The sequence below is a fragment of the Ambystoma mexicanum genome, chromosome 14 (assembly GCF_040938575.1).
Source record: "Ambystoma mexicanum isolate Mex_15411 chromosome 14, UKY_AmexF1_1, whole genome shotgun sequence".
Classification (NCBI taxonomy): domain Eukaryota; kingdom Metazoa; phylum Chordata; class Amphibia; order Caudata; family Ambystomatidae; genus Ambystoma; species Ambystoma mexicanum.
In genome coordinates, this window is record NC_090940.1 from 529,758,075 (window position 1) to 529,779,494 (window position 21,420).

The window sequence follows — 21,420 nt, forward strand, 5'->3', positions numbered from 1 at the left end:
AGATGCGGGATGCAGCGCCGAAGGCCTCCGGAGCGTGCGAAGAGTTGGTAAGCTTTTGTCTTTCAGATGCCGGAATGCAGTGCGAAGACCTCCGGAGCGCACGAAGAGTAGGTAAGCCTTTGTCTTTTAGATGCCGGAATGCAGCGCGAGGCGTTGGTGACAGCCGATGGACCCGGTAAGTGAAGCGCTGTCACTTAAGACCGTAATGCTAACCTGTTCTTTCTTGTCTTTATAGGTGTTGCTGAAGACTGGATTCAGGATGGTAAGCCTTTTTCCTTAGGCCCAGGATCAGATGCAGAAGACACGATGAGCGTTCTGCTGCAGAGGATGCAGAATAACGCAAAGCAAGATTCATCCATCGGGTGTGGTTTAAATAGCCTCCTGTAGTGCTTAGGTGTCTCCTTCCACAGCCACGCCTAGGTAAGAAAAGAGTTCCTGCTTTCCAGAAGAGTTCCAGTGGTCTGAACCTAGGGAGTGGCTCCTGCCCCACCCAACAGGAAAAGTAGTTCCAAACAGAAGAGGTTCAGAGGCTCAACTGGCAGGCAAGTAAGCAGCATGGTCTGCTGCAGGTAAGTCCACCCAAGCATTATGAGCCCGGCGCTTCCAGCGCTGGGACTGGGCATATTTATGAGCCTGGTGCCACTGGCGCCAGGACTGGGTCCAAAAGGTCCCAATTGGGACTGGTTGGCACTCGGAACCTGGGTTATGGATCTGCTTCCAAGGGAGTTGGGAAAACCCTGACCTTTTGGAAGCAGAGATCATGACAGTGTTGTCACTAATGTTGAGGATGCCATCCAAGTCAGCCAGGGCCACACAAATGATATTCAGGAATACCTCTGCCACAGATGATACATGAAAACTCAGGCGTTTGTATCTATAGAGGACTCGGTGTGTGGTGAAGGTGGTTATGTACCGAGAATCCGGATGCAACACCACTTGATGCTACACAGACGGAAGGTCCAGTTTTGAGAAGAAACGCGCCCCCTGCAATTCTGCAATGATGTCATCAATCGTGGTGGTGATGTGTCTTTCGCGTTTAATGGCCTTATTTGGAAGCCTCATGTCCACACAAATCCACACAGAGTCGGGTTGCTTGGGCATCCTTGCAATGATAATCTGAGACACCCAGGAGGTCGGGCCATCAACGTTCTCGATTATGACTAGTTCCACCAGGCTGTCCAACTCTTTATCAATGAGATCCCACAGATCAAATGGGACTTGGCAGTGTTTCAGCGCAATCGGTTGTATCGATTTGTCGATATGCAGCCTTCACCGGGTCGCCCGCCATGCAGCCCATTCCCTCAAAGAGCTGGCTGTATTTTGCTAGCAGCCCCTGCACGTCCTCCACATACACCGAGTATGCAAAACTCACAATGCCAGGTGCGTCAGCTGCCACACAACTCAGGAGGGTGTTGCTGCTGACGCTTGTTACGTAGAAATGGGCCTTGATGGATGACCCTCCATGCTCTATATTGGCTACAAACGCCCCAGCCTGCGGGATCGGCTGCTCGCTGCCAAAGGTAAATATGCACATCCTCGGCTTCTGTAATTTGGTCAACACCACCATGGCATCATAGTGCACCCTCGCCGTTACATTAACAGATGCCCCTGTGTCAACCAGGAACGGTACTGTTGATTCATTAACTCTCACCAGGCACCGTGGCTGTCTCCTCTTAGTGGTACGCAGAGCACTGATGCTCAAGTTGAAAAAGATCTTATCCTCCTCTTCTTCACCATCTTTCTCGTGAGGGGCGCCGTCCTCCACCTGGTCTATCTGGAAGACATTGGGCGGGTGCTGTGGCCTTAAGAATCCTGACTGCACTGGCCCCCTTGGTATCACCACCAGCACCAGAGCCCTGCACATGCAGGCATAGTGGTCAAAAGCCCTCCAACATACACAGGGTTCCCCTGCACCGGGCATTGTGCGGGGTTCGGCAGGCCATACCCACACTTTGTACATGATTTGAGGGCCCTTGCTCCCCTGTCCAGCTGGCCTCCGCTTGGACGTCTGGCTCCTCTACTGCCTTGACCGCGGCCCACAGCACATACCTCCTCCACCTTCCTTGGACGCACAGCCACATCCATCCTTGAAGCACGCACCTCTGACACCTCTTGGCAGCACCCGAGTTCCAATATGTGAGGAAGCGTGAGTCCAGGCTCTTGCACCACCTGCCTGCGCAGTTTGCCAGACGAACATCCCTGTATGAGTTGGTTTCTAACCATTGTATCAGGATTATCCCAGGCACACGACAGGGATATACAGCGCAGCCGTCCATAGAAATTGTTCACGGACTCATCGTCCTTCTGTCTGGCACTGTACATCACAAAGCGCTCATAACCCGCGTTGGCAATCAGCATGAAATGCTCGCATAGTGCGCCTTTGGCTGCCGCATACGTTGCATTCGCAGTTGTCAGGGACTAAAAATCTTCATGCACTGCCCGTCCCGCTGAGTAGAGGAGCATAGCCACCTTGCTGTCCTCATCCGTCTCCCCAGTGGCCCGGAAGTACATGTGTAGCCTATCAATCCAGAGTCTCCATCTTGGTCCAATGCTGGATAGGGCCCCTGAGATATCAAACTTGAGCATTGGTGTGAGTACCCTCTGTTGTCTTAGTACATACGCAGCGACTGGGCTAGCTCGTCCTGGCAATGGTGCTTGGGCTCCTGCACCGACAGCAACCTGGCCCTCCATGGCAGCGAGTGCACAGGCACCCCACCAGGGTACTGGGGCCACAACTCACCAATGTGCTGCTCCAGACAAAACTGCATTAAGATGTTGAGTGCGATGATGTTGGTCCTACACACCCCTTACAGCTACTTCTAATGATCACCTTCCACCACCAAACAGCCACCAATTGCTCTGCCTGGCCACTTCTCCAAATGTCCAAATATTGGGCATATAGCCACTTGCCACTATAACACCCTAGGGCTACAAACATATTAGCCCCCTCCACCAATGTCAAAACAGCCAGGAAGAACAGATTGGATCTCCTAGTCCAAAGATTGTGTTTCCAAGAATTGAGAGGGTTGGGCCCAGGGGACAAAGAATAAAGGATAGTAGGCCTCCCCCAGCTCCTCACCTCACACTGGATGCATCAGAAGTGTTAAAAACACTTCGGAACGAAGAATGTACAGCACAATGCTGACCCCTATGCAGGGATTCCAAAAATGTATGTGGGGGGCACACTAGAACTCCTGGTAGGAGCCACATCCCTCGCCACTGCGCGCCCAAAATGGCGGCCAAACTGCATGGTCACTGCCGGCTGTGCAGCATGAAAACCAGAGGAAGATTTTCTGCGTTTCTCACCGCCTGGGTCCGCAACGGTTCCCTCGCATCGTCGCCACTGTTGCGTGTGGCCCGGCCTCTCTCAGGTCCCCATGGGCCCCCCTGTGATGGAGCACACGCAGAGTTGTGCTTACAGTCCGGGCTCCACGGTCGCTCTGACGCGGCCGTGGAACACCCTGTTTATTTAAAGCACATGCGGCCGAGTTAGGTCACTCTGCCACGTGTGTATTTCCTTAACGGGGCAGCCACCTTAATATAGACCCACAAAAGCAAACAGGATGTGCTCCCTGGCAGGCCCGTTTATCGTGCAATCACTGCCTCAGCTCTAGGTCTCTCCCTATAAATGCAAAGAAAACACACACATTAGATCCAACCAGTGTTTCCACCGAGATGAAAGCAGATTATCTAGATACGGTTTTTACCAACTTTATCGCATGGAGACTAACCGGAAACCCTAGGAATGATGCAATTTGGGAAGCTGTGATAACCTGCAGAAAATAAATGTGGTAAGTCTATGCTAACTAGTATGGTGGCCCAGTCTGTACCAGCAGATCCTAATGGAAGCATGTGTTAAAGCTCTAACTGGGCTCCAATTAATCTGTGCAGCTAGCACACTATGACTTGCTGTGCTAAATGGGCATTAGGGAAACAGGCATTGGTCGCTTATTGTGTATGATATAGCATGGCATGCGGTGCTAATTAGGCATAATAGACCTCATTACAAGTTTCGTGGTAATTCCGCTGTAATCTGCCAAAGTTATCACCAAACACAATTATTGTTAGCGCTCTGCAGTCTACCAGATTCACTGCGAGATTACAAGTGGTGGCAGGGCGGTGCAATTCTGAAAATATGAAATGGGGGCACCACTATACCTTTCTCAATTTTAGAACAATTAGGTATCATTTAGTCACAGGACACCCAGTTCACACCAGAGCTCCTCTTAACTTGGAGGGAACAAAAGGCACAAGACTACTTGCTGGCATATGTCTGCTAAAAACTGGTTGACCCCATGCAGTGATGGCTTCCTCCATTTATTTTTGTTCAATAGGTGTTAACATATTCTTGAAGTGAATATACTACACACCATGTACATAAAAAAGTTATTTATTTGCAGACACAGGTACTAGTCCAGTAATGAAATACATCCTGAGGGACATCTCTGTGATTAGCAATGTGTACAAAGTAAGTTACTTAATGGAAATCTCTACCCATCAAAACATATCCACATGTATCCATTAGGAGGTGTAATTCACTTACCTCAACTGTGCCTTGTTTTTTTTAAAATAACACCTAAAAAGGAATGAGTTAAAAAAAAGTTTTGGTGTAACAAACAAGGGGATGTTTTTGGCAAAATATGTTGCAAATAATGCATTTGAAAACATACTTGCTTAAAATTGGTGCAATAAGAAAGTAGGTTGTGTACTTAAGAAATGCCAATAAAAAGAAAATAAATAAATAAATAAATGAGTGTAGTAACTTATGATTACCGGCCCACAGAGGTCGATAAAGTGGTCCATTCTATCAAAGGAAGTGGCAGATTGGAACCATGGGCTGGCACTGCGGGCGTTACCTTATAGTCCTATAGGCCAGCCTGAGCCTGATTGCGACATTGATATTTTGGTTGGGGGAAGAATTCAGGGAAGGGGCTGGCAGAACATCATTGGAGGTTTGAGACAGTGTTTTAAAGGAGGAGGTGAAATAAGTGAGGAGGCTGGCAGAACACTAATGGAGAGAGGAGGCAAAGTCTTTCAAGGGTTGGGGGCGAGGTTCTATGTCATTTCATCAACGGGTTTTATTTTGATGGGTTTTTTTCCAAGTATTTTTTTAACAAAAAAACTCATCGAAATTGATTTTTATTTTATTTTGGGGGTGGTTCTCCCTCCATACCCCCATCCCCTATTTTTTTTTACTTATTCCCGACCACCTACCCCTTATATATACCTTTACAGCGCCTCCCCCTCATATATTTTGATGAGATATTTCGAAAAATGTACTTGGTAAACAACCATCGAAATGACATCCGTTGATGAAAGAACGCTATACCGGGGGCGAGAGGAGGTGGTGAGACCATTGGAAAAAGTGGAGGGGAAAGCCTGGAGAACGATACTCCTGCGAGTAAGCGGGTGTCCCAGCAAATCCCTGAAGAGGCTGTGGACCCAGACCAGAAGGACATCCCGAGGAGAAGCCTGAGCCCCACCAGGAACGGGGTTTAGGGGGAAAAAGGTGGTTGGAGGGATATGTCGTGGTAGTGGTAAGGATAAACGGGGGCCTCCATTTACAGAAGGCCAGGAGACGGTCCTGAGGCTACGGCACTCCAAACCCAACCTCCCCGGCTCAAAGACTGTGGAATGTCCTCAGTCAACTCGATTGCGACACATATTGGACTATTCCAGCATGGGTGGACAAATGTGATGAGAGCTATGAGAGCACTTGATACAACTTCCCCCAAGACCCTCTGGAGTCCATGCCTCTTTGCATAACCACCATCAGTTTAATCCTGACAGCACAATGAAAGTTAGGCATTTTGGCATAATGCACAGCCTAAGGAAAGCAAAACGACTCCTTAGCACAAACATATTTTTAATTTACAAAAAATAGCTGATTTTTGTTAGCAAATTGAAATCATCTCTAATAACGAGTTTATTTGGGGGATGAGAAGTGTAACTTTAGCATCACAAAATACGTGTATCGTCATCATCTAAACACAGCACGGACATTCACAAATATTTGCGCAGAATAATGAGAAACTGCAAAGCTGCAAGGTACAGTAGCTGTGCATTGAGTGTTGGCGAGCTGTCGCCGCGCTGCCGGGCAAGCTCAAATCGCTATGAAGCTTTTGCTGTGGTTGCTCGTGTTGATCTTCTCCGGGTAAATGACTTTGACGGACAGCTCCTCGCCGCTGCTGGATTTCGTCTGGCATTTCTTCTGCTTCTGCAGTAAGTGGCTGTACTTGGCATTGGCCAACCAAGTCTCACATTTGGAGAAAAACACTATCCCAGTGGTCACCAGCACAACGAGGCAAGTGAGCAAGCCCAGGACAATGAAGCAGATGACTTGGCTTTTGTTGAGAAAGGGGTGGGCGTGTTGAATTGTCTCTTTCACGGTTATCTTCAGCACTTCGTGCTCCTTGTGGTGCTTTACGTTGTGATTTGTGTTTGGGGGCAAGTGGTGACTCTGTCCATGTTTAGGGCCCGCATTTACAGGTTTCAGGCCTGTGTTGTTGTTGTAGCGCGTGCACGTTTCCCCGGTGAAATCTGGTGGACAGGTACAGACAAATCCTCTCACTGGATGCTCGTGGCAAGTTCCTTCGTTTCGGCATGGATTGCTAACACAGAACAGCCTAGGACTTCTGCAGGACTCGCCGGTGAAATGGGACGGACATTGACACCGGAAACCAGGCCCAGCGTTGCTACAAATTCCCCCGTTCTTACACGGATTGGGTTCACAATGGTCTTCGCCGATTTCACAGAAGTTGCCGGAAAAGCCTGAAAGACATTGGCAAGAGGCATATGGCGCGAAGCCGTTGGCGTCGACGCAGGTTCCTCCGTTTTGGCAGGGAGAGCTTGAGTTGAATATGCAAATAGAAAAGAGATGGGTAAGAATAGTTAAAACAAAGTCACAGGTGACCTGTGGTCTATTGTTGCTGTACAATATCAAATACATTTGAGCAAGATTAACTACTGAAAAGCGTCAATGTTTCACATATCGAGGAATATATACTAGAGGTTGCAATGAATGGAGAATATTTGTAATCTTATTTTGTAAAGCTTATTTTGAATTTGATTTTATATTGAATAACAATGCAGATGATGCAGCAGGCAAAGCATCTTGGGCTCTCTAGAGTTAAGCACACCTTTTGCTTAGTGATTCAGGACATTATAAAGTGCGATTTTACTGATGGCTGAGTTTTCAGAGTATGGCTGCAGATCCATACTTCAGTTCAGAAGTGAGATGACGAGTCCTCTCCCTCTCCACTCTCTGAGGTGAGGGGACAGTCCTAGAGACATCTTCTTAGGAACCAGCTCCATAAGGAAGCACCAAGCAAGTGCCGCATACAATGCATCTTCAAGGTGCAGAGTTTCACCTCTCTCTAGCTTGATCCCAGAGTACAAATGCAACCTGAATACAATTTGTGACAAATCACGGCACGCGTTGGCCTGTACTGACTAGTCAAACTTACACCTGGCACCCGCATCACCATTTGTCAGTAGTGACATACAGGAAATAATGAGGAGCAGTCCATTGATGACCTTTGGAAAAAGAGCTACTCTTGTGATACTGTCATGTCTCTGGGCCAGTGGTAAAGAATGTTTTTCCCCACAAAATGGTAAAGCAGTCCAGCTACACACTCCATCTGGCCCTCTTCCAACACCAGTTTGAAACCAATGGCCACCCAAAGGCAGACAAAATTGCTTCAACTTCATGACCCCAATTGCATAGGATTGGGCAAGTCGGATTGCCTTCCTCAATTGGAATGCGTGTCTCTAAAATCGGCTAAGCCTCCTTGTGCAACTTCCCGGAGCTATAGCTGGCAACTGCCTCGATGCCACTAGAAGGTCATTCCTCAGATTTCCCCTTAGTGATGGTGGTGGAGAAACCTGCTGCTTCCCTATTTAAAAGGACAGGATTTCCTCTTCGCGGTCGCGCAGCGGTGGCTCTGTTATGCTGTCCACTTCACCTGGTGAGATTATACTCTGGTCAGGATCCTAGTGCTTAATGCTTGCATTCTTGTGTTTCATCCCCACACAGTGATCCTGATGTAAAGCCACTCCATGCCATCATTTAATCCGTTACTGTTTTCATTCCTTTCCACTATATATACTTTATCCCTTCTTTTTCTGGCACCAAGCCCATTCTATTCCTGTGGTCATGGTGTGGGAAAACTGCACAACCACTTTGCCGGACCGTAAGCCATCTGATACCTAGAGGTTTCTCAGGAAGGTGATGAAGGCCTTTGAAACTGTCTATGGCTCGGGTGGTAGGATGGCCCTGGCAGGTCTTTGCAGGCTAGTCTTATTGGTGTACATGGTTCTTACGGAGATGCATGTTCATATTGAGATTTGTTGAGATTATTGCTGTTCCGCGGCACGGTGACACGGGGCCTATCTGCATCAGGGTATTCCCACTGACTAGAGGCATTGGCATGGAGGAATGGAACCATGATAGATTATCACGATATGATATGATAACCCATCATATCATATAACGGGTGGGGTCTAGGAGTTTCAAGGTGCAAAGACTCTTTCAGTCCTCCTGGTACTTCTCCCCTGGTGGCAAACCATCAAACACTCTTGACTGGAGGGGCTCAGGTACTAATACTACAGGTATTTTTTTATTAAAGGATTCCATGCATTAGGCTTCCAGCGGACAGACCAGATGGGTGGCGTCACCAATGAACCAGAAGGACCATAATATTCCCTCTGAGAGGTCAGAAAATAGAGGCACTCTGAGAAAATCTACTTCAGTACTAGAAAGGACTTTTGGAATGGTATGCTCTTTTCTGACAAGGAGGTCCTGCACCGCAGACAAAGTATAAAGTCATTCTTTGATGGTATCCAGTGATTCCCTCGAATATAAAGCATCGAATGCAAAAGCCAATATTGGCTTTGGCACACAACAGAATAAGCACATGAAAAAGTGGTTCCTACAGGAGACTTGGGGAAATCCTTTTGGAATTACTGGAAGGAGAACTTCAGTTTCTACACTGCACTGCATCATGGGATCTGTGCTCACTAGTCCCCTTGTGTGCAAAATCAGTGTCTCCGAAATCTCCCATGGCACTGGCACAGAGATGAACTGGACTGGCAGTGGCTGCATTCTCTGAGGCAAAGAATTCATGACACCCTGGCAGCGGTCAGCCCTTGCTCGATGCCTGTCCTCTCCAGTTAACAACATAGACAAGGCTCGCCCCTGCAGAAGGCCGGGCTGACCCGGTGAGCACAAATATTTATGAAAAAATTATATTTTATATTTCATCACCACTTGGTTATAGAATTATTTCCCGAAGGTTCATGTAGCAGTGTGAGTTGTATTTTGTTCTATACCAGGGCACCCAATTTGGGACTTGTATTTTGAAGTTCTCCACCTGGAATTATACTGAAACAAGTTGAATGTCTTTTGGTTGAGGAGCTTTTTAAACAGAAAAGTTGCACTGGTTTATTAAAGGGATATAATGCTATGGGTATCCAGTCAATTGCACTGTGACGGGATCTTCCAAAATACAGGTCCCTCGCCTTCCATGGGAGGTGAATGTTAATAGGGTTTGACCTTGACCATTAAACTTATACACTTTACAATCTGGCTTCTCTCCATCAACAAGTAGGTTATTCAAAGGAGCTGGCTCTAACAGAAGCAGAAGCAAAGGATTATGTATACAACATGCACACCTGTGTGTGCATAAATCAGAGGAAAAAAGCAATTGAAGCTAGCGAACATAAGCACAACAATAACACAAATATGCTGCAGTGACATTTACCCATTTGTAAGACACGGTCCTTTTTTTACATGGCATCTTTTCCCGGTAAAGCCCGGGGCACACAGGCATATATGCCCACCGTCTCCTGTCTCAATGCACGTGGAGTTATTCTCGCATGGCGTTGCTGCACATGGGTGAATATCTGAAAGGAATACACACACAACATACCAAGAGGCATTATTTTAAAGACAGTTTGTACTTATTTGCAGTAGATTTAAGGACGCTCGACAAACTAAAAACAGAAATTCAAAACAATACCTCATTTCTATAAACTGTGCATAAGGTCATTGGTTTTGTTTTGGAGAAATACATGGACCTTCATTTCAAGCCTGTGTATCCTATTACATGTGGTTGCAAGAGTCTGGTTGGTTCCCAGTGGTGCTAGAAGCATCTCTCTGGTGCTATATCACGTGGCCTGGTGTATCTCCAAGCCAGCCTTGCAGATACTTGCCCGTAGCTCTGCTTTGCTGACAGGAGACTGGTGGGCGCCCTGCATAAACGGTGTTAGAAGTCAATGCAAGTTCAGGTTTGATGTTAGTCAGTTCTTTCGGGTGTCTCCAGACTCCTGGCAGCAGGTAACAAAGATTTGGGAAGGCACCTCAGACCCAATGAAAGATAGTAAGAGCTTAGGGAAATGAATTGATGGGCGTTTCCAGAAAAGCAGCAAGAGCGTAAGATATCCGAGTGGATATCGGAAAGAGACGCAGAACCCGTGCTGAGTTCCAGTCTGCAGCAGACTCGCGCTCTTACCTATCCCTTGCTGTTTGCCGCTGTAACGGAAGCTGGTTCCATTGAGGAGGCAGGCTTTTTGTTAAAACCCCTTCCCAGGAGCGGAGCGCCGCAGAATCAGTGCTGAGTGGCAGTCAGCGGCAGAGGAGTGGAGTGGAGAAGACCAGACTACCCCGTTGCTTGCCAGCAGGGGGTATTTTTAACCACACTTGTAACTGAAACAGTATCTGCATGGTGGCGTTTGGAGTGGGAGGAGCAAGTTATATTAAGGCTTCCTTGCTCCTATGCCCATCTGCCTGTATTTCCCCTCATAAATCTTTCTATTGCTGGTGGGACTTGTGTTGCCGCAAGGCAGGGCGGCAACTGTTGGGCCGTGAACCACCTCGGCAGTAATTTCCAGTTCTTGCCCACGGACAGAACGCCGAAGCGGCGGGCAAGCAGTGCAACTACGATGCACGCTGAAAAACACGTCACTGTCACCCCGATAGTTGCTGTGGGAGATGAGGTGGTAGTGATGGAGTCCATCTGTGAGGAGGACAAAGCTTTGTTGTTATTGATAGCTCCGGTGTGACAGGAGGTGAGGGATTCCGTGTTGAAAAGCGCGGCGAAGGATTTTGAAGAAAACAGCGCAACCCTCCTCCAAAGTTCTACACACACTTGTCCACAGAAGACCTTTAGAGTCTCTGGTGTGGAATCTGCTGACAGGAACAGGGCAAAAATGACTAGTTCCTTCTCCATCCTTGAGGAGCCACTTGTAAACATTGAAGGCCTGCGTGCCGAGCTTGTGTCTGAGCTCACGGCTTCAGTGACCTGTCTGGGCCGCAAGATAATTGAATCTGTAGCTAATTCCTTATTTCCTTGCCACCCGGCTCAAACCATCTAGCCTATCAACCCCGAACTTCATGCCAGGGGGCACTCACCAGTTCAGGGCCTGGGTGAGAAAGGTCTACCCGGCGCTTTATCTGGCGCCATTATGTTGACTTCTACAGACACACAAGTGGACATACCCGTTCCTTTTTGGACTTACTATGGCATTTCTTCTCAAGTAGCCCCTTAATTTGACTTCGACGAATATTACCATTGCCTCGATTGGGGACCTCAAAAATTCTCTGAATGATATTGTGGCCACCTGTGCTGCGGCCGCAATGTTTGGCATTTTAGAAAATGTGTTATTATTCTTATGTGCAAAATGTAATGACTTGGTGAATAGACTTTCTAGGCATGATATTATACTGAGTGAGGTGGCTGGCTCCCTTGGCCGGATTATTACAACTGCTGAGGTGCAAGCCACCACTTTAGCTTGTCAGCTCTGTCTGCTTTGCCGAGCTGCTCCAAGGCCATTTAACCTGTGGCATGGGGGATCAACCAAACCCTAACCCGCAGGGTGTTGCATCTGCTGTTGCGTGGTACAGACGTAAGCCTAAAAGAGCCATTAGGGAGCCAGTACAGTGGGAGGACTTGTATACCTAAAAGAAAACGAAAGGGCGACCCAACACGCCTGTTAAGTCAACCGCCACGACGCCGGTGGCAATTGAACACCAGTCGTTGTCGATGTCGGCTAGGAAATCGAGCAGGGTTACTTCCTCTAAAGCTGGCGTTATGGGGTCTTGTAATGAAAGGAACAATAAGAAGTCTAGGGCTGCATCTTTCGGCCACTGTGTGATTAATGTTTCTTTATTGAAGAGGGGAATGAGGATGAGGTGATTTTTCTCGCTAGTAAGGACAAGGGAGACAAACGTTCCTATGTGAATGTGGTGCTGGGTTGCTCCAAAGAAAATCGGCAACCTAAAGTCAAGCTGCGTAAGGTCACAAGAGATCAGGTGCCAAATCTGAGGACCAGCAGCGATGATTGTGATGAGGTGGTGTAGTGTTGAGTGGCTCGTTTGCATGGTAGAGCCTGAGTCACGTGGCGCCGCCATTAGTTTCGCGGTGCAGGCTGAGCACAGCAAAGCTGTATCCAGCTTGCATCATGGTCCCCTCGTGTGTGAGAACTCGAGCAAGCCAAAGGTCCTTCGAATCTGTAGCCTTTCTGTAAGGGGGAAATGTTTCGCTTCAATCGATCTAGATTGATGGAATTGTTTCAGGGCATCGGACCTTTGCGTTAAATTAGCAGTGAGGGCGTGCATATTGTTGACGGGAAAATGCTAAACACGCTAGCTCGTACATTCACTTCCAGGCAGAAAACAATAGTGATTATATTTTACAACATTCTGTCTTGCTTTCAAAAAAGGGATATGAATGTGCTATAATTGAGCTTGAGGAAGGTAGGAATATGACCACTAGTGCTTCTGACACAATGACATGCACTCAAAGGTATGACAACTCTTTGGGGGTGGGGAACTTGTTACAAATGCCAGGTGGTGAATTGAACTTTAGTAATGATTTTCGTTGACCTGCGCACTCTGTCAAGGATGACTTCTGAGGGCCTGTGTGATGGAGCGGGTAGCAAAAACATGGCACAAATGGAGTCTGAGGCGGGGTTCCACTGGGTAGGTCTAGCCAACCTTGTTTGGGGAGAGATGGTTGGCTGGCTCCTAGTCCTTCGTTTATGTTGGCTTCATGGAACACATGGGGAAAGTCACATCTGCAGGAGCAGGATGGCCACCTAGCAGTCATTAACACCGTTTGTGTTATTGCCCTACAAGAAACTGGGCATACTGTGCCAATCGGCATTGATGGGTGGTGCATTATATCCAAATTAGCCAGTCAGGGCGCGAGGGGCAGACCTGAAGGAGGATTGATGAAATATCCCCTGCAACTGGTGGAAGTGCCCTGTGTGTCCAATTGTGTTCTGATGGGCAGAATCCTGAGAATCAGAGACATTCAGCCTGGGGAGGTGAGGGAATGTATTGTCATAAATGTGTACGACCCTCCGTACAAATTGCCTCATTGTGAAATTCTCAAGGAGGTGGAGACCAGAATGAATAATATTGATGGTGATGTGCCCATACTTGTGTGTGGCGATTTTAACTCCAGGGTTCCGCGTGACACACTACAGGAGCGGTGCGAGATTATGACTCCAGGGAAGCCATTTCCCCCTCTGACAAACTTGATAAAGACTGTAACCGGGGAATTGGCTGGGCGAGTTTGCTTTACTCCCTTGGCTTCTTTGTGGCTAATGGAGATTGCCCCATCCGACTGTCCACCTCAATTCGCTAGGACAGGTAACAACTCTGCCATTATTATTGACTACATGTTTGCCACAAAGTCCCATCCTTGATAGCAGATGTGTGTTTTTCACATACATAACAGCGATCGCTGCCCAACCATAGTAAATCTTGCAATGAAAGGAGTCCAAATCAGCTTGGAAATCCAAGGGTCCTTCACAGTGGTTTTGAAACTTAATCGAATTTCCTGGAGTACAAACAAGATAGGGGAGGTTTCTTTAGTGGCACAAGAACTTCTGAGAACATTCTCCCTGGAGAGTGCACACGTCCTCTTCAGATAATACCGAATCTGCCCGAATATCGAATCTGCCCGATTAGCCCTAGGGTACTGTGAGCTGTGTGTTGAGAAGATTAAAACTAGCATCACCACCAATATTAGTGGCTTCTCCAGGAAAGGAGCGGGCTTCCAATCTTGTCATCAACACTCATTCAATAAAGTGATCAGGGATAGGAAAGGGCTTCTCCAGAGAGACCTTCTGAAGACGGCTAAGCTACAACTTAAGGCGGTAGACGATGCCCACACAGTAAAAAAAAATCAAAGGCCAACTACCACACTTGGGTAAAGATGTGGATTAGGTCCTGAGTTTGTGCTACCCCCATTGGTCTATACTGGAGAGTCAATGTTGGAAGACATCTTCCACCAGATTGTGTTATGAGTGTGAGGGAAGACTTATGCCACACGTATGTCCTGAAGAAGGTCGGAACTATGTCAGGCTGAATTTGAAAGCCCTATTTGCCGATTGAAGCATATGTAGACTTTGTCAATAAGCCTGGGTTTCTATTGTACAGAAACACACACCATTAGGGCATATGGGTGTGGAAAAACAAAATACTGTGTGGATATATAAAAAGGGTTCTACGCAAGGGTTGACTTTTAGTATTGTTCAAGTTTACATTGGTTGTGTGATTGTGAGTATGGGTATGAAAGGTGGAATGAATTTGTGATTGATTTTTATAAATTGCATGGTTTTAGTAGCTTTGTGTATTTTGTAATACATTTATTTTTTGTATTGAAATAATTTGTTAGTTGTATCTTTCCAACCTCATCACATAGGTCCATTTCTTGTATATCACTATATTGCTTACCCGGAGGACCTTCAGGAGTACAGGTACCCTTATAATTTATATAACGACATAATGAGAGACTGTGTTGTCTTTGTGGAGATGAATGCTTAGGAACTGCGAAGCATCTCTTGATGAAACGTACCTCTCTACATAAGTTGGGACAGCAAGTGTTGAGGTCAGCAGACTGGTGGGGAACTATACCGCTGATGAAATATATGGTCAACTGTAATGTGCTGCAATAATGATGATGCCTGTACTTCATATCTGGTAAAATTGTGGAAGCAACCTAAACAAATAGTTGGGGATACAACAGATGGTATCTATGCATATATAAGTGAGAAATAGACCGTGATGTTCTTCGCCTGATATTCTTTCTCTTAATTAGTAGGTCTCTTGTATGTGACTGTTTTATCCTTTTTCTACAAATAATGTGTCTTTGTTGTGTACAGTATTAAAAGGTAGACTTTCGTTAACAGTATAACACATGCAATAAAAAAATAAAAAAACGAAAGGGAAGCCTGAGTGTGCAGGTGTCTAACAGAGGCGATATGTGTCTCGTTGCACTGAAGGATGGACCACAACTCAACACCAAGGGGCAAGCTCTCCGAAGGATGTTTCCTTCTTGTGCTTATTTCATGCTGTTATTGTGTGTTCTCTGGGTTTCTCTCACCCTGTTATTGTACCCTCGATCTAAACACCATCTTTCTTGGAATGGGCACACTTTCATGCCAATCAGCGTAAACCTGGATCATACAAACAGATTATACGCAGGCTGTGCTCATTTGCACCACAGTGCCTCTTTTCAGAGATACAAGAACACTTGCTTTGCCATTTCGGTAAAGGAACCTATTTTGGTTGGTTGTACATTGGTTTTGGTGTACCTGGTGCTGTCAACATTTTATAAGTAGTCGTAAATGGCCCTGCATGCCTTCCATGCCGTAATATTCAGTTATAGTTCTTCTGTTTTAAATCCTGGACTACCCTCTGATTAAAGCTGGACCGTTCATTCTCATATCATAATGCTCATTTGGTGCATTGAGTTGGACCCTGGACTTTGACCCACAGGAACCCTGGTTCTCTGAAACTGACAGAGTGCTGACTCCATTGTTGTCATGGAGTCGTGACAGGAGGAAGTGGGATGGAAAGCAGGTGGGCACGGAAGATGACAGGATTGGTGTTTTAGTTCATTTTTTGGGATGGTGCGAGGTCAAACATCAGGCCGGTGAGTATTTGTCAGGTAGTAAGGTATTTAGGTATTCTTGTGATTTTGGGAGTTGAGGAGCAGTTGAGGGAGGTGTCTATGGCAGTGGCATTCAAACTTGGGGGCCTGACGGATGTCTGGGAGAGAGGGGGTAATGAGGGAGTACAGCCACTTCTTTTAATTAAGCTTTATAGACCTAGCTGGAGGGCCGTACCAAGAGTTATGAGCCCTGAAGACCATGTTAAAGGCTGGAGCAAAGCAAGGGCATTTAACGAGGTCTTCAGGGTCCATTACTCCCAGTACAGCCTGGTGGCATGGTCTATAAAGCTATTATGGCCCTTGAAAAAAAAAAAGAAATCGAAAAAATGATCTGCCTGGTGTCATTTCTGGGACCTGTCTAGATCCCAGCAACCATTTAATTGGAGGGAGGGGCAAAGCTTAGAAAAAGCCGGGCTGCATCTGCCAGGCTGTGGCACGGTGAAGACTAAAGGCAGTAAGGGGGGTGGAGAGCTGCCCCCCAACCTAACCCGGCAAAGAGTGGGGAGAATGTTTTTACATGTGCCTGGGCCTCATCTGTCAGGTGCAGCCACAGCGCGCAGAAGAGCGGCGATGTCAAGGGGGCCTCCGCCCCCCCACCCGATGAAGATAAGGAGTGGGGAATGGGGTGGGCCGGTCCACATCTTTCAGGTGCGGTCTGGGCAAGGAGGAGATCCACATTGGCAGCCTGGCTGTCAGAGCTGCACCCCCATGAAGAGAGTGAGAGACTACATGGCTCTCAACGCAGCGCTCCTGTGAGGACAGGAAGTGATGCCCTGAATGCCACGTAGCACTGGCAAAATGGTTGTCAGCGCGGTGCTCCCTCTCGTCACGAGAATGCTGTGTTAAGAGCCATATAGTGCTGGCAGCATGGCTGTCAAACGCGTTCCCGTGATCAGGTAGCACCGTGCTGAGAACCATGCTTTATTTGCAGCGAGCCGGGAGGATGGTGAGACCTTCCCTCATTGGCTAATCTCCCTTTAGACAGATTTTTGGAGCTATAACGACTTGTGTAGTCCGGAAATTGACCAATGCAGCAGACCAATGTTCCCGGAACATAATATAAAATACATTGAATAGAAAATATAATCAGTTATAGCTTGGGGGGGAGGGCAGAGACAATATTATTATTCCAGGAAGGGCTAAGTTTATAAAAGTTTCAATACCACTGATCTAGGGTATGTATGCTACTCGCCTTCCACCCCTTCTTCACCCTCTGCAATGCTGGCTCATGGGTACACTGCATGCGGTGGGGTCATAAAAAACTTAAAATTGTAGATGGGCAACATCTTGGTGAATTTCACCTCCGGGCTCTTTCAAACATCACAGACAACTCAAGCTTCACTCTAGTTGGCAATTAGATGCCAGTCGAAAGCTCTTTTCTGAGTATATTTCCAATGTTGGTAGTTATCCATGCACATTTATAATACGGAAAACTGGGCAGCGCAACTCTTTGCCCTCATGAAACAATTAAAGGAAATGTGTGTAGTCCGATACGCGCAGTAAAGACAGGGTGCATAGGGTACAAAGGCTGGCAATGTAACAAGGGAGACGCGCATAACTTCTCCCTGGTTTGGAGCGCCCCAGGTTGTGGTGACTTTCTTCAGAACTCCACCGCTTGCCTGCATGGGCCAGACCCATTACTTCCACGTCCACTCTTCCTCGTCCCAGTACTTACCTCATGAGGCACCCGCCTCCGACACAGGACCTTCTTCTATTTCTTCTTATTTCTATAACTCCTCCCCCACACCCACGTCACTTAGTTTAATTTTTCCTGCCTCTGGCAGGTTGGGCTTGTTTTCTTCCCTGCGTGGGGCGCTGGGGAGCTCCGAATGCTGGCCCCCTGGTGGGGCTGTGTGGCGGGGCCTTCGGCTCCCTCAGGTGTGGCAAGACTCCTGGGTTCCCTGCGGGGCTTGGGACCCGGTCGATTCAGGCTGCCTTTCCTGGTTTCTGCTGGGCTTTGGCCAGCGTAGGGCATCGTGGCCCGGGTTAAGGTAAGGAGGGGCATGTTTTCCTGTTGCATGGCCATGCTGCATGGGCGGCTGAGTGCGGATTGGCGGCTCCTTTTTCTTGTTTGATCCACGTGCTCCGGAGGTGGGTGGGCTCCACCTCTGGTGCTGCAAGCAGTGTTACCATAGGAATTAATTGATGTTATTCCTATTGGTTGTTGTTCTTTCTGGCCTCTATTTGAATGTGGGAGAGGCACGTTGGCAATTGTTTGTATGTGGAGCCTTGGTTCAGTGTGCAGGGGTCTTTGGTGGAGCAGGCTTCCTTGGTCACTGTTTTTGGGCTTACTCAAAATGGGAAAACATTCTGCAAAGAGCAGGCATCTGGTCCTGTCTTCTTCTTCTTCGTCTTCCTCTTCTCCTGAGTTACACAGAAAGAGATAGAAGAAGGCTAAGCGTATTTCCCTGACCAGAAAGGAGTTGAAGAAGCTGCTTAAGCATCATAGAGGGAGTCGCACACATGCTCATGGACACAAGGGCAGGCGTCTGTCTTCCTCATCCTCCTCTTCTTATGGCTCTGAGTCATCGACCTCTTCTTGTTCCTCTTCGGCTGATGCTGAAGGGAAGTATCTGGACAGAGAGGGAGTGGAGGAGGTGCTGGCTCGAGTTGGGGATTGCATGGGATTTTCAGAGCCCCTGGTGCCGGTGGAGGGGGCCGACCCTTCTATTCGCCAGTATAGGCATACACCTAGGAAGGGATTGCCATTGGTTTCCGATATCGGGGATAAAATCCTCCGGGAATGGAATGACCCGGAGAAGATTGCAAAGCCCCGCTTCATGTCCAAACTTTACCCATTGAAGGGCAAGACTTTGCTGTCTGATCTAGTTGAGGTCGACGATATCCTCGCCAGCCTGGTGGGTAGCTCCTCTATGTCGGCCAAGGAGGTGGCCGTCTGGGATCCAGTGGACCGCTGAGTTAATTCAGGCCTTAAGAAGGTTCATGCAGGGGCGCATCTGGCCCTTCGAGCAAATATCTATGGTTCCTACACAGCTGAAACAGTGTTGAATGGTTTCAGGGGGTTGAAAAAGGCTGTCAATGAAGGCTCTGATTGTGCCCCTTTGCTTACAGACATGCAGAGACAGGTTGAGCTTTTGGCCGATCTGGCTTTTGATGGGGTGCGTGGCTCAGCCTTGGCCATGGGGGCTGGTGTATCTGCCCGGAGGCATTTGCACCTAAGGGACTGGAAGACTGATGGGTCTCAGAAGGCGGCTGCCCTGAAACTTCCTTTCACTGGGTCCAGGCTTTTTGGTGATTGCCTTGAGGATAAGGTGCACAAAGTTTTTAGGGCGGACAAACATGCTGACAAATTTCGACGCAAGCCTCCTTCAACGACCAAGCAGTCTTCCTCTGGGGCTGGTCCAGTGACCAGCAGGTCTTTTCCTGGCTCCTCATCACATTCTTTTCGGAGAGCTAGGGGGGGTCGGGGTCCTCCACGCTCTTCACATCCTGGGCCGGCACCTAAGTCCTGATGGTTTGGAATTGCCAGTGGGCGGGCGGCTCTGGCAGTTTTTTCCAGTATGGGAAAGGTGGTGTTCCGACTCATGGGTTCTGGACACAGTGCACTGGGGGTATCGAGTGCATTTCCTGTCTCCTACTGTCCAGCATTGCATGGTTCGGACTGTGGTTTCCAGGTCTCGGCTCAAGAGGTTGGCCATGGACGCCGATCTCTCCGAATTAGTGTTGAAGGCGGCCATCATGCCCGTTCCTCTCCCTGTTCAGGGTCAGGGGTTCTACTCATGGGTGTTCCTGGTCCCCAAACCTTCGGGGAAGTACTGTCTAATTCTGGACCTCAAAGCCCTGAACTGCTTCGTCCAAAAGGAACACTTCAAGATGGAGAGTTTACAGAACATTCTTCCGATGTTATTAAAGGGGGATTGGATGACATCTCTGGATCTCCAGGACGCTTATTACCATGTGACTCTCCGTCCCTGGCACATGCAGTTCTTCCGCTTTGCAGTGGGATCCCGACATTTTCAGTTCAGGGTGCTCCCGTTCGGACTGCGATCTGCCCCCAGAGTTTTCACCAAGCTGGTAGCTCCCCTGGTGGCGCACTTACATCTGCGGGGCATTCAGATATTTCCCTACCTGGACGATTGGTTGATCAAAGCGTCCTGCCGGCAGACTGTCATTTCTCATCTCCGATTGGTCTGCCAGGCATTGCAGGACTTGGGTTTCCTGGTGAACTGGCATAAGTCTCAACTGGAGGCTTCTCAGGATCTAGTTTTCATTGGTGCACAGGTTTGCACCAGGATGGGGAGGGTGTTCCTGTCCCTGGAGAGTGTCCGTCGCTTGCTGGCTGTGGGTTCTCAGGAGGCAGTATGTCCCGGCCCGCCTATTGCTGAAATTGCAGGGGCAGATGGCTTTTTGCGTGTTTCTAGTTCCCTGGGCCCATCTTCATCTACGCCCCCTGGTGTCCTACCTTCTCTCCCACTGGCTCTCTTCATCTCAAGCCTTCGAGGCCTTGATTCCGGTGTCCCCAGCGCTGCTGGTCTCCCTGCAGTGGTGGTTGGGGGTTCCGAAACTACGGGCTGGGGTGTCCCTGATCATTCCTCCTGTGACCACACTTACTACCGACGCCAGTGGAAGGGGCTGGGGAGCTACGTTCGGGGGTCCTCTCTGCTCAGGGGTTGTGGGATCCAGAAGAGAGCCATCGAACATCCAATTGGCGAGAGTTGTGTGCCATTCTCTGGGCTCTGGTGTGCTTCAGGAGGTTGCTGGTGGGCCGGGCAGTTTTGGTCCGGACGGACAATACGACAGCTTTGGCTTACGTCAACCGCCAAGGGGGTTCCGGCCGCTCCTTGAATGCCCTGGCAGCTCAGATAGGGGCATGGGGAGAATCACATCTGGTGTCCCTGGTGGCTTCGCATATCAGGGGGGTGGACAATGTTCGTGCGGATCTTCTCAGCCGCCGGTTTCCCTCCTTGGTGGAACTGGTCCTGTCGACTCAGGTTTTTGCGGAGATCTGTTTCAGGTTCGGGACCCCTGTTCTGGACTTGTTTGCATCTCCAGCCTCAACAAAAGTTCCCCTCTTCTGCTCTCGTTTTCAGGCAGAGGGTGCGAGGGGGGTGGACGCCCTCTCTGTGCAGTGGCTTCAGGGTCTCCTTTATGCCTTTCCACCTATTCCTCTTCTGCCCCGGGTGGTTCAGCGCATCAGAGTGTCCAGGGTGACTGTATTGTTGTTGGCTCCGTTCTGGCCCCGCCGGAGTTGGTTCCCCTCTCTGTTGGAGCTTTGGTGCCGGGAGCCTTGGCTGGTTCCAAAGTGGCCTTGTCCCCTTCTGGGGGAGCTGCGGTTGGGGGTCCGCCAGATACAATGGGCAGTGTGGATATTGCGCAGGCTAGGCTGATATCTCAGGGGTTTTCTGGTCCTGTGGTGGTGTCCATAATGAATGCTCTTAGACCCTCCACTCTGAAGGCTTATGGCAGACATTGGAGCCATTTCCGGGACTGGTGAGGG

At 48.5% G+C, this 21,420-nt stretch overlaps 1 protein-coding gene across 2 annotated transcripts in view; it reads right to left on the reverse strand.

The window, feature by feature from the left end:
- Positions 1-5,846: 5,846 nt before the first annotated feature.
- Positions 5,847-21,420, reverse strand: part of DLK1 (delta like non-canonical Notch ligand 1) — a 137,600-nt gene continuing 122,026 nt past the window's right edge. For both annotated transcript variants that reach the window (XM_069637767.1, XM_069637768.1), the window contains exons 4-5: positions 9,762-9,903; positions 5,847-6,848 (exon numbers count right to left, since the gene is read on the reverse strand). In XM_069637767.1, the coding sequence (XP_069493868.1) occupies positions 6,104-6,848; positions 9,762-9,903 (887 nt within the window). In that variant the 3' untranslated portion in view covers positions 5,847-6,103. The remainder of the gene's footprint in view (positions 6,849-9,761; positions 9,904-21,420) is intronic.